The 17,265-nt window shown below is 40.7% G+C and overlaps 1 protein-coding gene across 1 annotated transcript in view; it reads right to left on the bottom strand.

The window, feature by feature from the left end:
- Window positions 1–11,487, bottom strand: part of FGF14 (fibroblast growth factor 14) — a 721,002-nt gene extending 709,515 nt beyond the window's left edge. The window contains exon 1 of the mRNA XM_012525121.4: window positions 10,256–11,487. Within this exon, the coding sequence (XP_012380575.1) occupies window positions 10,256–10,463 (208 nt within the window). The 5' untranslated portion in view covers window positions 10,464–11,487. The remainder of the gene's footprint in view (window positions 1–10,255) is intronic.
- Window positions 11,488–17,265: the final 5,778 nt, after the last annotated feature.

The raw sequence follows: 17,265 nt of genomic DNA, 5'->3' as shown, positions 1-17,265 counted from the left end.
ATTTAAAAAAGAGTAACAAATATACTGGGTTACTGTTCTCAATTTGCCCCAACAACAAAATGTTGAGGCAGAATGATGGTAACTACTGAGTGTTTAAATAGGAAACTGACTCAGGCCTCCTAGGAAACAGTGCCCTTTCTTTGCTTAAGAATTACAACACCTGGTGTAAAACAGTAACCCAACTAAAAGGGATGAATTTCAGACTTTGAAATAAGTGGCTGTTTTTTAAAAACCTACAATTAAGGGATATTATTTTTGTTTTAGCCCTTAAGCCTTCTTATTTTCACATTTCTTATTTTTTAAAGTACAACAATAGTACTTTGTTTTGTATACCATGTGCTCTACGCAGGAAGTGAAAAGAACAGAGGTTACAATTCCTCTCAAACTACATTTTATCTAGAAGGCAGCATTTCAGAAGAGGTTACCACACACTTCAGTGATGCACTGTAATTGTGAAGACAACAAAATGTTACAGGGAAAAAAGAGGGCATTTTAATTACAACTACATTCATTTCTATCTAAAAAGCAGGTGCACACTTAATGGATAAATTCAATAAAGTTCACACTTACTTCCCTTTTCTTGCCAGACCTGAATAGATAATCTGAAAGCTTGGATTTTAATTGCACTACTTGGGTTCTCAAACTGAATAAAGTATCGTGTACTCCTGTATCTGTTATTGAAAAGGATTGTATATAATCATAAAAAGTCTTTTGATTTCTCTTTATTGTGAAGCATTTTTTCACCACTACATATTTTCGTTTGAAATCAAGAAAATGAACTCTATTCCGGAGCAACACTCCTAATACTGCCCGTTTAAATTTTGAGCTGGAAAGAGAAACTTGTCAAAGTTTTCTATTTGGTGTTAAAGCTACTTCATCCCTTCAAATATGAACAGCCTGGAGACCCACATTTTAGAGAGATGAGAGTGTTTTATTTTTAAAAAGTCAGAGGTTCAGGAACAAGGGGAGTTGTTCATAAAAAACGTGTACACAGGAAATTCTAGACTCTTCCCTCTCCTTTTTTACCAAATTCAAACTGACTACTGAGATAGACAGACCAATACCTCTCCAGCCTGTCACTAACTTACCTTGAACCTCACCACTTCTCCCACTTCCTCTGTGGCCTTCCTACCTTCAGTTGTACTCAAGTTATTTTCCACACTTTACTTATAACAGCCACCTAAAAGATAAATCTGATCATATCACAGAACAGAACACATAATCTCTTCTTTCCTACCTTGTAACCTAAGCACCTACAGACACTCTTCCTATTCTTCAGTTGTACTGGTAGTTCTTGGTACTCATCACAATCTTTCACACCCCCAAACATTGATATATTGTTTCCTCTTCCTTGAAAGACCACCACCCTGTGTCTTTCCCACCTACCTAATTCCTAGACATTCTTCATAACTCGGTCAAAATTTCATTTCCTCCAGAAAGCCTTCCATGGTCTCTTCTTTGGCCCTATATTACCTTTTTTTACCTACAAATAAAAGTACATATCACGTTATCAAAACTGGTCCCATTTTATTTCGTATTTCCTGCAGTTCCTTAAGGAAAGAATGCTTCTTCACCCCTGTATCTCTATCATCAACAACTGGAACACAGTAGCATTTTTTATGTGCTCTGTGAATTAGTACATCTAACAAAGAACTATTAAAAGGAATAAGAAGTATAATTGCTCAAAAGAGATTAGAGTCACTACACTGATGACAGAGCATGTGAACCTAAAAAAGAAATATTTCACAAATTTCAGAATTGGAGTAGACCCTCAAAATAATCTTTTACAACTTCTCAGTTTTACAAGTAAGTTTAGGGAAAAAATTCAAAATATTCATGTGACTTTTCCCAACACCCCGAAAAAGACAGAAGGAAAAAACAAGCCACTGTTTATAGACCACGCCCTCCCCAACAGAAAAAAAAAATAACTTAGAGACTTTAGGGATAGACAATCCGGATATATACACAATCTGGAATATAATAGATATAATGGAATGCCATGTTTCAGCACCAACCACGCACTCTATAAAATGCATAAATAGCTCTTGGTAGTGTCACCAGTAAAATGCGACATGTTCTTTTTCCAGTGCTCAAAGCTGCTACCTGTATGTGTCTACGGTTCCAAAACCGGATCTTGAAAGTCACTTCCTCCACTGTAAAGGACTTGCAACACCTATAGAAGGAGCAGGTTGTTCGTCATACCTTAGCTCACCCAGTATTTCTGATATTCTCTAGTTTTAAGATACAATTTAAATATAATCGGCATATTCCAGAATAGAGGGCAGAGAAACAAGTTCACTTAGAATGAGGACTGAGTGCAAAGTTACAGAAGTTAGAGTATTAGAGCTTACTTAGATTATTCTAACCAATATCCTTACTGCAACAGAGGAAACTGAGGTCCAGATCATTTCAGTGGCCAATCCAAGGTCTCTGATTAGCTAGTGGAGAAACTGAGACCAGAACTCGAATTATTCTCTCCCAGTCCTAAATTTGCGCCACAAGCACCTTCCTTCCTCTCCATCCATTCTTCTTTTTAAGGCGCTCCCAGTGCCAGAGTTGGCGCCTTGGGAATGTGTCGGGAAGAGCAGCAAGGCGAGGCAGCCACCTGTGGGCTCAAACCAAACTTCCTTCACAGCCCTTAGGCCAGTCACGCACCGCGGCGTACTTCACGTGTACTCCTGTAAAGTGACCGGGCAAACACGTGCCCTGCGAGGGGAACAACGAGCTGCTGTCTGCCCCCAGCTTCCCCGTCCGGAGGGAGGATCCCTAACCCTGACAAGGACCAGGGCGCGCCGATCGTCCCCGCCCCAGACCTCTCCCTAAAGCTGCCACCGTGGACACACACCGCGGCTCCTGCTCCACTACGACGCTACGCCCGCTGCAGCCCGACACCGTGGTTTCCATGGCAACGGCTGCACTTACTGCCGGACCCCCAAAGCCTCCTTCAGGGTCAGAGGTCATCTCTGTGGCAACGGAAACTTCCCGCGCTACGGCGGCTCCAACAGGCCGCTTCCGCCGCATTGCGTAGCGGAGCCCCTAGTGCGCCAGGGCTGGTCGCGGGTCCCAGCGAGCAGAGCGCGGCTGCGGGGTATGGGGACTTTCTTCGCTTATTTACCCAAGAGGAAGGATCTCGCCTCGTCTTCTTGCCCGCTCCTTACCTTCAGGGCTAAATTAGTTAAGGAGTTTTTGATTCCACTTTCAGCCAGATAAGAAGCTGGGCACCTGGAAGCAGATCAGAGCTGCAGAGTTGGCCCATTTATTCTCCGCATGGCTTTGCGGAGAATAAATGCTACTCTTCTCTGGAAACCAAAGGCCACTGTTGAAAGTCATGGATTCTGCCATACTCTCTGGCCCTTGGCTCAAACTCTGTTGATACTCTGCTCCAGGCCTCAGTGACCCACCTCCTTCCATGCTTTAAAGTTATAGAACTATTGTGACTAGCAATGGAAGAGATGGTAGCACTGATGTGGAGAAAGTGGCCCTGGTAGTTGCTGAAGGTAGGGAGAGGGAAGGAGATGTGATGTGGGAGCATTTTCTGGACTTGGAGTCGTTATGAATGATATTGCAGAGAGAGATGCTGGACAGTATATATCCTGCCATAACCCACTGAATGGACTGTGGGAGAGTGGAAACTACAGTGTAAACTATAGTCCATGCAGTGCACCAATGCTCCAAAATGTATTCCCCAAATGCAGTGAATGTGCCACAATGATGAAAGAGGTTGTTGATGTGGGTGGAGTGGGGTGGAGTGTGGAGTATGTGGCAACCTCTTATATTTTTTAAAGTAACATTTTTTGTGACCTATATCTTTTTTTAAAAAGGCTATTAAATTTTTTAAAATTAGAAATAAAAAATAAAGTTGCTCCAGAAAGGAAGGAGTTAAATAGGTCAATGTGGTCGTTAGAAGTCAGGGTGCTCCGAAGTTTGAAGTTGACTACTTTATAAACAAAGAAGGAAAAATTAAGGTCAGGAGGGGGACTTCTTTCAAAACATCTGGAACTAGGTATTGTTTAGGTGCTGTTCTCCATGAACAACAGGCCAGAAGAGAGAGTCCTACTTACCATCTTCAGAGGAAGAAATTCAACAGAGAATACTATTCATTCAACTGTTTTTGTGAAATGCCTTCCCTTTCAAAGGGAAGCAAATTAAAATTTAGAAAAGAACAAGGGGTGTGTGGCTTATGTGAATCTAATGGTTCCCTAATACTTTATATTTAAAAGCCAAGAGTGCTAGAAGGGGATAATGTGAGAGTGCAGTTGGCTCTTGAGATTTTATGTTTGAGAAGTGGCTCACATGTAAGGAACAGAGTACAGACCTCAAGTTTTAAGATGTAGAATGAAGGATATTATAAAATGTAGGCCAAGGAAATGTTTGCAGATTGTGTTTGTGTGTCCTATGTGACCTATTAATAGCAAGAAGTTAAAGCCACTAAGTATTTTTCTTTCATTCTTTTTTAAAAAATCATTTTAAAACCAAACCACTGATTGACACTATGGAGAAAGAGTAAGCATTAAATGAACTTAAAAAAAAATTTATAATACTGCCATTTATAGTCCCACAGTTAAAATAACCCAGCGAAACTTATTTTTAATTATTAATTATTTTAGTAGAAAAGTATTGGGCACCTCCTATGTGTGATAACACATAGGAGTTTCTGTCAAGGAAATAATGCCCAGCAATTATTGTATGACTTTCTTAGATGATGTTGGTAATTAGACAAGCAAAAACTTCAGTGTTTCCTATAAAACATGTCTGCGTTATGCCTCCTTTTTGCCTTCATATTTAGTAAGGCTCTAAGAAATCCTCCTTTGTACTTCCCTTCATCATGTTATCTTTTATTTTCTGACCAAAGCAGAGAATTAGTTTGTATCAACTAAGGAAATACACCTGAAAAACATCAGGGTGTTTGCTGGTCCTTGGAAAGTAGAATAGCAAAAACACTAGTGCATATCTAGAGGTATGTGGAGGAACTGGGAAGGCTACCTCAGAAAATCCCGTTCTTTGATGCTAACTAAATCTGGTACATTAAACACAAATAAAGCTCTAAAGAACACCCCAAAGATTATTGCACTGGGCAGGTGAATGTGTCAGTAGTTATTTTCCTGACCCATAGTCCCTTCTGAAGGTGGTACTAGGTTGAGCTCAAAGGTTTTATTAAGAATCTGGGTACAGTGCTATGACACATTCAGAACTTAATAGAAGAGCTTCTAATAAACTGTTGGAAAGTCCCAACTGTTTCTCCTAAAGGCATAAGAAACTATTTTAAATAAATGCTCCCATTTTGAGACATCTATATGGTATTTATAGAGAACTTCTGAGTCAATCTGAGTGAGATATGTTGCCAAAATGTGCAACGGAGTGAAAACATTGTTGTTGTCATTGTTACCGTATGTATAAAAGCACAACAAAATTCTCCAATGTTTGTGTTGCTAAAATATGGAAGAGTTGGTTTGAACATTTTTAAAAGAATGGTTCAATGTGGAAAATATGAAATATAGTGTAGAATTAGCTTTAGCACCTTCTGAAAGCAATGCATCATTTGAAAGAATGTTCTCAGTTATAGATGTTGTCAAAGATGAGAACAGACTGGGTATGGGTACAGCCAAAATCATCTTCATTGTTAAAACTAAGTTTAGATCATCGTGCATTGAAATTCACACTTAGCTTGAATATAAATTTCAAAAAAGAAAAACCCACTCTCCTAACAAGGAAGTACTTGGAAGCCTATCTAAAATGCCATCCTTTTGTTCATGATGTGAAGTCATTTTGTTATTCAGTAACTAAAGCTTCCAGGATTCCGATTTTCACTCTAAGGCCAAGCATGTAGAGGAGAACCTTACACCTGTTTGGTGTTCCAACCATGCAGTCTGAATTTTATGTAGTCATAGCATGTATAATCAGTGTTTAGAAGTACAGAGGCTGTGGCCCATTTGTGGCTCACTCAGCTCTAAAGGAAATCAGGATGAGTCGGCAGGCTGAAAATATGAAGGAGTAAAAAATGCATAGGCTCTTTTTTTCTTCCCTCTGTCCCTATTCTCTCACTTCAAAGTGCTATACATATCTGGATGACAGCAAATTGCTTTCTAAAATAATGTATATTTAAATGACTAACAGTGGCATACTAGGTGTTTTGAGTACCTAAAACTGCTTAATGAAAGTCAAAAGTAGAGCTGAAAGGTACTGAAAGAAGTAGGAAACTGGAGGTGGTAATGGTTTCTGCCAATCCTTGCTTGTTCCATCTCAAAATTTATGGCATAGAGGGAGACCGAGTTCAGAAAGGGAGACGCTCAGGCCAAGGAATTTGTGGGATATCCTAAACATGCTCTTCAAAACTAGGTCTAGAGTATATTCTACATATCCTCCTTGTCACTGACACCCTCACTCAATAAAATCTCCTAATTTACAAATTTCCAAAATCCTGTCAAGCCACCGAGGATTGGGGGATATCAAGCATGTGTGGTTGAGTGTGTGTGTTTGTATCTGAAGGTCTATGGCTTCCTTTGCTTGTTTTACATCATGCATCTGAAGAGATATTAATGGCCTGACTTTAGTGTTTATGATTTTCAACCACATTTCTTTCCTTAGCAACTTTTGCTCAAAATTTCAGTGACCTAGATTATGTCCAGCTGGCCTATTGTACACATCGGTCAATCCACACTATCGTTACTGGTTTACAGAAATATATCAAGCCCTCCTCTGGCAAAATAAATACCTTGTACTTAGCATTCCCTACTTAATGACTTGCCTAAAACACAATCACTTTGCATGACTCATGCAGTGAAAATTGAAGCAGATAACATTGTAAATGCATAGCTGTTGCTCTGCTAGGAAAGTAGTAGAAAGTAGGGCAGTAAAGTATATATATATGTACAAGTATAAATATTTGGATAGATATTCTCTAATAATAATTGTCAGTATTGGATGTTTTATAAATATAGAAATTTACTTCATATCGAGTGATTTTTTTAAGCTATTGCAGTTTATTTTAAAATGGATATGTTGTGCAAATATATTCTTCATGTTTTTTCCAGATAAATTTTTATGTGAAAACAACAAAAAAGGGGAAAAAAACCATTAACATCTCTTATCTAAGTAGTTTGGAGATAGTAACTTTGGAGTAGATGGATTACTTTACCCTTAAGTTCATAACTGTTTTCTGATTAATTTCATACCAATCTGTTTATGTAGCAGTGCTTTGAAATACCTCACATGAACCCTTGACATAACACACCACACTTGCAAAAGAGTTGAAACTGATCAATAAATGATTTCACAGCTTGCAAAGATTGGGAAGAAAAGTTAATCTAACATTTATCTCTGAAATAATAAGAAGTGGTTTACACAAAATTCGTGACCAGAGTACTGGTGGTACTGATGGTACTTGGCAGTATTCAGCCAGGCTTCTTAGTTTGTAACCCATTAATTTGTTCTCTTTTTAGATTTAAGATAACATAATAGGTAGTAGTCAATCTGTTCATTTTGGTTTTAACAGTTAAGAAGATTTTCATGTTTGTTTAATTTTAATGACCCAATTAACTTCTTAGTTCCATGCTATCTTGGGATCAAAAACCTGTAAATGATTTTAGACTTGATTTGAATAGCAGAAGGCGAATGGAATTCATCAAGTACAATACTGAAAGGGAACAACTAGGCATGGGTTTGATTCAAGTTTGAGAGGCAAAAACTTTAGAAGGTGAGATCAAAAGCATAACGTTTTAATGTTCCATTTAAAGATATTTACTAAATGCTCCAGCTCCCAAGTTGTCAAACTTTTGGCAGTCTAAAACTAAGCTATTCCATTGGGTAGTTGGTGATGTTGTTAGACACACTTTGAGTTAATCCATTAATTCACACCCAAGGAATTTAGCATTCATCAGCTGCAAAATGAATTGCTCTAAAAATAATTTGTCATTTGTTTGACACCTTCCAAAATGCTTTGGAAGAAAACAAATTTTACTTTATTCCAGAGACATGAAAGTAGGTGGGGTGGGGGTGGGGGGTATAATAAAAAGATCTTGAATCATGTGTAGGGGGAAATGAGTGTTTCCAGTAACACTTTATAAAAATCATAAAGGCCAGCAAAAAACTTACTGTTTTGAGCTGAATTATTTCCTTCTCTCTAGGACTATGGAAGAATTGACTTTAAGTCTCTAGACAAATGTCCCAAGTCTAGAAAAATGTTTTTCAGTATTTCTTTCTCAAAAGGGAGCTAGATCTCTTCGCAGAAAGACACAAGAAAGCCTCAAAACTAATATTTGTACTGTGCAAAGAAAAAACCCGTCCCTTCCCAACTGCAGTCCTTGGCTTGTCCCACTTGGGGAAGTTGTGCAAAAAGGGCTTTCACATTAAGTTGTGAGATAGTATTAGAGATAGACAAAGATTTTGTATGGCCAATGCATCAGCAAGTTTTAGATTTGATGCGGGTGTTGGGGTTTAGAAATGTGCATGATAAGGTGACAACACTGCTTTCTCCTTGGGTAATTCTCAGAATGGTGGTTATCATTTCAGAGTTGCTAAATGTTCAAGAGTTCAGAGAGCATGGTAAAATGACAGTGGAGTCCGGAGGAGGGAACAGAGGGGTTTAGAGAGGAAAGCAAGAACAAGGTAGAATTTCAGGGCAAGCAAAGAGCCCATTGCAGCACCACGCACCCGGGGAAGCCAGAGGCTACTTTCAAAAGGATCAACAGCCACCCCAACGTCCCAGCTCCGGGCACCTGCCCAGGCCGTCCTCTGCCAGGCGTCCTCTGCCCCAGCATGCGAGCCTCTCCCCTTTTCCGTCGGTCTAACAACTCGCAGCTTCCTTTTTGCTGCAGAAGTGTGACGGCAAAGAATGCTCAGCCTCCACACCCACCGCCTCCATCCCCGCCCACCCACACCTCCCTTTCTTGCTGTCGCGGCGCTCGAAGGCAGCATCCCCCTCCGAGCGCGCCACCCCAGCTGCGTTCCATTTGCAAGGTTCGTTGGCTGGGAGGCAGCAGCCACTTGCTGCCCAGCCACTGGTGCTTGGGTGCCAGCGAGGCCCCCGGCTGAGCCTCGGATGTCAGGGAGGCAGCCGAGAGCCATGATCTACTACACTGCAGTGCCAGCGTCAGGAGCCTCTAGCAAGCACCCCGAGTGCCACTGCAGGACAGCCGGTCCCCCGCCCCTCCCCCAACACAGCCCCCGGCACAAACACCCGGCTCTGGGTCCCTCCCCTGAACCGAACGGGGGAATGCCACACACCACCCGGTGCCAGTGTGTGCTGATTCCGGGAAAGGCTGTGCCCAGCCTCCTCGCGGACGCCGCCACCACGCAGCCTTCCTGCCTTTCCTCTCCTGGGTTACTCGCTCACAGCTACCAGGCCTCCCCCCAAAACCTCAGATTGCCCTACAGGGAAAGTAAACCCCCGGGATCCGACTCCCCGTATCACCTGCATTTGCATTTCTTATGTAATGTACTGCAAGTTTCCCCGTTGGAGCCCTTTGGAAGAGGGGCGCATGATCACCCGCACGTTAAACCAGGTACCCGGGCCCGGCTCAACCCACCCGTGGGAACCCGACGCAGGATTCCAATGCTGCTTTTTAAAAAGGAGGATTTAGTTTACATATATTAGAGGGTCTGGCTAGTCTTCTCAGTCTGGGTTTCCCTCCAGGCATAAACCCTAGTCAAGTATTCCCAGTGGCAGGATGTGTCAGAGGCAGACGGGGGAATGAGTTAATAACTCGGGCAGAGAGAGCTAGACGGGGGAGGGAGGCGGGGGCTGACGAAGGAGCGGGGACGCGAGGGAGGGGGCCTCTGTTACTTTGGTAAAGGTGATCGGGATGGCGAATATTGTGCAAGCTCATCAGAAAGTCTAGAGCAGGTTCTCAGCACCGAGCTGTGTCCCCAAACCTGCAGCAGGAGTGAGGAGAGCTCTTCTTGGCAACTGACAAAGCTTCAGCTGCTCGGGCAAGAACCTTTAGCCATAGCCTTTCGATATTCCACCAAATATAGGTAACCACATCCATTTTCAAAAAACAAAAGCAAAAAAAGTTTCCTCCTCCCTCCTAGTGATGGATTGTGTCACAGCCAAGAGATGCTGATGATGGTTTTCGGGTTCACCGACACCGATCCAGCTGTTACTTGTTTATTCATGCAACACCTCTATATGCAACACTGTCCTGGTTCCTTTTCTATTTCCCCTGCCTTCCTGCATAGCAGAACTGCAGATCTAGCTCAATGAGCAACAGACAGGTTATTATGAGGAAAAACATAACATGATGCATGTTTTGCTTACCAGTTGGGTTCTTGTTTTTCTTAAGACTCTTGCCACAAAGACACTGCAGCATATGCGTTCCTTTGCTGAAAATGTTCCAAAGAAACCACATTGATTTGGGCGAAAAGCAATCCAGCAGCTTAGACACCCTGAGAAAGAAGAGATCCTTGTGGTTGCATAATAATAATTTGAAATCAGTTCTCTTGAAGAGGGGCACCGGTTTTACCATAGGAAAAACGATAATATTCCGGATCTTCTCCCAGTTTTTTCCCCTCACGTGGTAGATTTCTTTGAGACTTCTCAGTGATTGTTTTTTTTCGGCCAGGGTGAATGATTTATCCCCCTTGATCACGACTGGATTATTACCAAAGGGTTGGAAAGAAAATCCTTTTTCAGCATGAAGCCAAACAAAAAATCAAAGAAATCCCAACTGAGACCAAAACTAATCAGGGAGAACAGTAATGCACAAAAGATCCCCAAAGAGAAAACCATAGCCTTTTACTTGATCACTATGAGGATGGGTGGATCTGCAGAAGCCAGAGCAGGATTCATCTTACTGAGAGAGGACTGCCATTGTGTAGTCCCTAGGAGAGAAGGGGAAAAAGAAGAAGAAAGAAGGAGAAGAAGAAAGGAGGGAAGAAAGAAAAAAGAAAGAGAAAGAGATAAAGAAAGAAAGAAAAGAAGAAGAAGAAGAAAAAAAAAAAACCACCACCATACACACGCCAATACCACCTCCGAGATTGAGTCTGACAGCCGAAGACAGAGCCTCCCTTCTTCAAATGTCGATTTTTTAAAATAATCAATCTCCAGTGACCAGTAAGATCGGATAGAACCTGCAGTTCTCAATCACCACGAAGAAAAGATGCAAATCTTGGTGCCCCCTCCCCTTGGCAGGCTTGTAGTAGGTAGAGAGCGCCACAGAGCCCCTTCTCCTTCCTCTCACTCTCCCAGTTTCCAACAACGGTGAGCATGAGGAAAATCTCTCCTCCGGATTTCTCGCCCAGCCTCGGATGTGAGTTACAGGCATTAGAGGGAGGAGGAGGAGGAGTTGAAGTTTGCATTGAAAAGACTGGCTTTCCATGACGTAGCCACGTGCTTCCAGACCCGTCACCAGCGAGCTGCTTCTACCCGCCCGGGGAGGGCAGTGTCACTGCAGTCTCCTGCTAGTTCCCCTCTCCAAGTCTCCCCACTCTCCAGCTCCCGGCCCCAGCCCGACATTCGACCCTCTCCCCTTCTCTGCCAAGCAAGATTCTGCTCGCTGCTTGCTCTTGGAGCCAGTCTAACTCAGCCTTCCTTAAAAAGTGAATTTTGAAGGGAAAATTAACTATAACTAGTTAACCTCAAAAAACCAGCATTTAAAGAGAAAATACAGTGAAACTAGAGTTTAATATCACCCCACATGGCCAACATTAGTTTCACCTTTACATTTCAAAAGCAGCATCAAAAATATTAAGAGCAACCCTTTAAAGTTCCTTTACTTTTTAATATTTCAATCCTACTTCACTGTGCTGTTTGAAAAATGTACTTAGGTATGTGGCAAATATGTATTTCTAGAAAAAAACTGTTAAAAGGACAACTACCAAAATCTAGGCATAAACTTTATTTTGGTGGGGAAAGTGAGATACACTTATCTTGACCAACTATCCATTATCTTCAAATAATATTTTGAATAGAAATCACACCAACTATCCATTATCTTCAAATAATATTTTGAATAGAAATCACACTGCTTAAATCACCACTTAATTCATTGCTTATTTCTGCACCCATTAATTGAACGAATTTTACATCTACCCTCATCTCCTTCTCATCTACGTTAATATACAATCTTGTCACCTACATTGACCTAACTAAGGCTATGTGATGATATATACCTATATCATCAAGCTGTAACCTAGCTTCCTACTTTTCCAGAAAATCAAAGTATTTGATTTTAGAGAAGAGTTATTGATCTACTTTATTTTACTTGGGAAAAATTACAATGTACAAAATAATACAAAGTATTGGAGTAATATAATAAAGAATAATATTTTTTAAACCCACTACTCAAAATTTAAAAATATTAGCATTAACTTTTCATCATATTTGTGACCTGAGGACTTTGGAGAAGCAAAATTAACTAATCTTAGTCTCTTTAGGTAAACGAATTAAAGTTATGCCAGCTTCCTTCTGTTTTCATAGAAAAATTGACATAAAATTTTAACTCTAAAATTATATTTTAGAAGGCTCATCTTAACTTCAAATTATTGAAAAATACTGCCCCTACTGCATAGTGTATTCAACTATCTTACAAATAATAGATGTGGTTTTAGATTTATGTTGCTGGGGATTGGACTAATGGAATATTTTTAAAGAAAATTGACCCTTTGGTTAATAGCTGTCCAAAAATGAAAATGTAATAAAAATATCTTTCCCACCACTAGAGTTTCCTAATATTTAAAAGGCATTTTGAAAACCTAAAATTTGTATCTAATATCCTGAAACCTTTGGGGAAATATTAGTTAATTTTAGGTAGCATAGGAAAATAATTTAAAACAAATAAATTATAAGATTAATGCAGCCTAAACTTTGGGAAGTAAAGAAGGAATAGTAAGAGTATATGCATTTAATGCCAAATGGCTTACCTATATAAAAAGTAGACTTCTGATAGAGGAAAAATGGGATATTATGGCCAAATACTTAGGGAAAGAATTTTTTATATCAATCAAGGACAGGCACCATATGCTGCTTCTATAACATTCTGGAATCCTGTAGGGGGTTCCAGAACATCCCAATATATTACTTCTGCACATAAGCCAGAGAAACAGTTGGATAATAAGTATTCTCCATCAAGGTCTCCTGAATTGTTTCCCACCTAGCTCTGGGATTCTGTTAAACCTTGCTGAGCTCCCTGGGGTATTTCATAAGTAGAGTAAAATTTAAGGTGATGTTCTGTAATTATTGGATATTTTTATATGCTAAGCTTCTGTAAAAAAGAGTATTTCTTAATCCAGTTCTTCTTGCATATCCAAATTCAACTCTCATCTCTTCATGTGACAATGAATTTGTTCCCCCTTAAAATAAAGAATTAGTGCCAGAGAGCTATGGTTTCCTTTGCAGTAGATCATGGAAAACTTGTTACTTCTTTTTTCTGTGACCCAAGGACCAACATAAAATGTAATTAACTATAACTACTACTTACTGAGAATCTATTATGTCAGGCATTGTGTTAGTTGTTTGTTTCTCATTTAAAGTAAGGAGAAAACTTTTATTACAATGTATAAAATTCCCTTCTGTATATTTACTGATACACTATTTATATTAATACAGATTACTATTCACATTATTACACACACACAAAAAAAAACCTTTTATTCTGGAAGATATAGATAACACTGGTTCAGGTTATCTTTGGTTCAGAGAACTCACAAATTTTTATGGGTTGAGTGGCCCAATTCAATTATTCAACCAATATTTATTGAGCCTCTACTCTGTAAAAGTACAAGATTCCATGTCAGATACTAAGTTACATCTGTCATGGTTGTACAATAAAGAAGACCAAAGGTGGTCCTTGAGCCAACCCAGATTTCTGGGGATCTCCAGATGAAGGAAGATCCAAAGATACTTCTATTTGAGTTTCAGGACATTATTTAGGTCTTGTTTTGGAAGACACTAAAATGTTTGCTTACTCTTTGTCATGCTACATCCATATCAATAGTAGATTAAAAAATAAAAATTATTAGGAAGTAAATGCAAGTTTTAGATTGCATGTAAGTGATGGTAGGGTAAGGAAAGCCTCATGGTAACTGTACAAATTGGCAGTAAAATCTGTAGTGTGTACAGTTAGAAAAAGATAAGACTATTTTCATCAGCTAAAATAAGATAGACTCAATACTGATAATCAAGTTCATTAAAAATCAAACTTGGGGAGTGAGTGTAGTTAAGTGGTAGAGCACCTGCCTCCCAAGTGCCAGGTTCCAGATTTGATCCTAGATACCTCCTAAAAAACAAAACAAACAAACAAACAAAACACTCAATCTTATCAGTATATAACAGTAGACAAAGCTGAAAGTGAATGTTATGACCAGAATTTCATAAAACAATGAGATATATGTTTTATTTTATTGTAGGAAATTTGAGCGTTCATGAGATTAGTCATCAAGAATCTTCAAAGATGTCTTAACATGCATCTTCTAATTGTTCTCAATTTGTTACTCATCCATTCTTTCTTTCGGTATAACCTCACCCTCACCACAGTTTTGAAAGGGCACATTAGTACTCAAGTAGAAAATATAATTCCCAACCTTAATCATAGCTAGGTATGGCCATGTGAGTGAATTCTGATGAGTTCCATGTGAGCAGAAATGACCAGTTCAAATCCATGGTCACATTCTTCAAAGGAAGTTGCTTACTTTTTCTTTTTCATCCTTCCCATGAAACTGGGAAAGAATGGTGTGAGCCAGCATTGACAGCATGGGCAGACACACGCCAGGTCCAGGGACCTTGGACAGAGACACTCTCTATCCTGGAGTGCCCACTTACCTACTTTATGCCCGAGAAATAAATTGTATATTGTTTGAGCCATGGTATTTTTGCATGACTTTATTACAGCACCTTACCCTCTCCTCTATTTTATGTACTGTCCTGGTATTAACAACAACACACTTAGATTAGGGTTATTTACTTATTTTTAGAGGAAAAAGATCATAAGTATAAAACATATAACCTATGGCTTTTTCCACATTTTGCCCCTCTCCTTCCCGTTCTTTGTTTTTGTTTTTGTTTTTTTGTATATTATTAAGTAACAATTTTTAAATTGACTTTGTAATAATATTACATTAAAAATATATATATATATGAGGTCCCATTGAACCCTACCACCCCCACTCCACCTCTCCCCCCCCCCGCAACACTCCTTCCCATCATCATGACACATCCATCGCTCCCGGCAAGTACATCTCCGGGCACCCCCGCACCCCATGGTCAACGGTCCACATCACGGCCCACACTCTCCCCCATTCCATCCAGTGGGCCCTGTGAGGATTTACAATGTCCGGTGATTGCCCCTGAAGCACCATCCAGGGCAACTCCATGTCCCAAAGATGCCTCCACCTCTCATCTCTTCCTGCCTTTCCCCATACCCATCAGCCATCATGTCCACTTTTCTCAATCCAATGCCACCTTTTCTATGTGGACATTGGATTGGTTGTGTCCATTGCACCTCTATGTCAAGAGGAGGCTCAGATTCCACATGGATGCTGGATGCAATCCTCCCACTTTCAGTTGTAATCACTCTAGGCTCCATGGTGTGGTGGTTGTCCTTCTTCAACTCCATCTTAGCTGAGTGTGGTGAGCCCAATAAGTCAGATTGTAGGTGCTGGAGTCTGTTGAGGCTCAGGACCTGGCTATCACATTTTCAGTCCAGAGATTCAAATCCCCTAAATATATCTTGAACCCCGACACTAACTGCACCTCCAGCACGTTAGCATGAAAGTCTTATGAAGAGAGATCCCATCTGAGTCCAGATTCATCACACATAAACACCAGTTCCAAAGAGGGGCCATCTGGCCTGGTAGTTAACCCCCTCGGCCATGACCATAACTCCCATGGGTCTCTTTAGCCCTCGAAGGAACCGATATCTGGGGGTTGTATCTGCTTTATCTGTCTCTCAGACTCTGCTCAGTTGTACATAAGGGCAATCCTTCTGACAGCCTCCAGACTCTTTTTTAGAGACTCGTAGCCATATAAACTCATTTCTCCTTTCCATTTCCCCCTTACATTAGGTCAAACAGCATTTTAAAGTCATGTTATTTTATGTAGACATGGATATTCTGCTGATCCGCGTTGAACCTTCCGTATGAGGTCATTTTCCAGTTGCATCATCAGTTGGTAGTTGATAGTGGTCCCTCGGTGCCAGGGAGGCTCATCCCCGGGTGTCATGTCCCACGCTGGGGGGAAGGCATTGCATTTACATGCTGAGTTTGGCTTCGAGACTGGCCACATTTGAGTAACATGAAGGCTCAATGCTACTCCCAGGCACAATGCTACTCTAGGCCTTGTTCTTATTTTAGGCTTATCAGCTCACAAGCATAGTCATTAGTGTCAGGGGCTCACTGTTGAACCCTCACTCCCTCCCGGTCCCCGCCGCTGCACCTGTCCTTCCCGTTCTTTGTGGCAGCTACTTATCTCTTAGCTGCTTCTTACAAACCACCCTTGCTTATATCCTCACCACTAGTGCAAACGTTCCATTGTCGACCTCTCTGCCCTGCTCCTTGCCCATCAAATGTAGTCTACGGCAATTTAGAGCTTATGGCCATGAGAACAAAGCTTTGATCACTGAAAGGAGATACAGGACAGAAAGGAAAGTGGTTGAAAGAAAGAGTTGGTCACAACAGGACTAGAGACAGAGAAACAAGACCAAATTCTATACAAGACCACAGTGCCTTTATTTACCTTATAACCCTCTTTCAAAAAGATGAAGTTCTTTTTTTGTTTGCACACTTATTACTTCCCTACAATACATGTTAAAAATTATTACCACTTTTTAGAGGACCAAATCTAAATTTCACATTGCTGGACTGCTCAGTAGTATCATTTTCTTTCCCTTCCCACATTCCTACATTGATCACAGCATAGAAAACCTCCGCTGGAGGGAACAAACTGAGAAGGTAACTTAAAGCCTTCTCTCTGGCCTTTCCCAACTTCTCAAGGCAGGAGGGATAATTTAAGTGGCCCAGTTCCTTCTCTTTCCAACTTTGCAGTCTGCCGACCCCCAAGAAGCACTCAGACTCCTCTGTTCTGCTCCTCTATGTGGGAAGCATGCAGTCAAGATCAGAGCCTAAGATCTGTCTTCTAGAAACAGGTCTGGAAAACAATCTCTCGCTGAACCTTTTACTGGGCTTGTAGCAGATATCATCAATGTTCTCTCCACCTTGCATATCCCTTCCATCCCACTGTATCAGCATTTTCTGGTTGACCTCCAGCTACCAGTATCACCATCACTGAGTCTGAAGGATTTTTGTCCAAACCACAGAAAGCCCTTCTGTCCAGGC

This window comes from Dasypus novemcinctus, chromosome 15 (genome assembly GCF_030445035.2).
Source record: "Dasypus novemcinctus isolate mDasNov1 chromosome 15, mDasNov1.1.hap2, whole genome shotgun sequence".
NCBI classification, from domain to species: Eukaryota; Metazoa; Chordata; class Mammalia; order Cingulata; family Dasypodidae; genus Dasypus; species Dasypus novemcinctus.
This window is presented reverse-complemented; position numbering and strand designations above follow the sequence as displayed.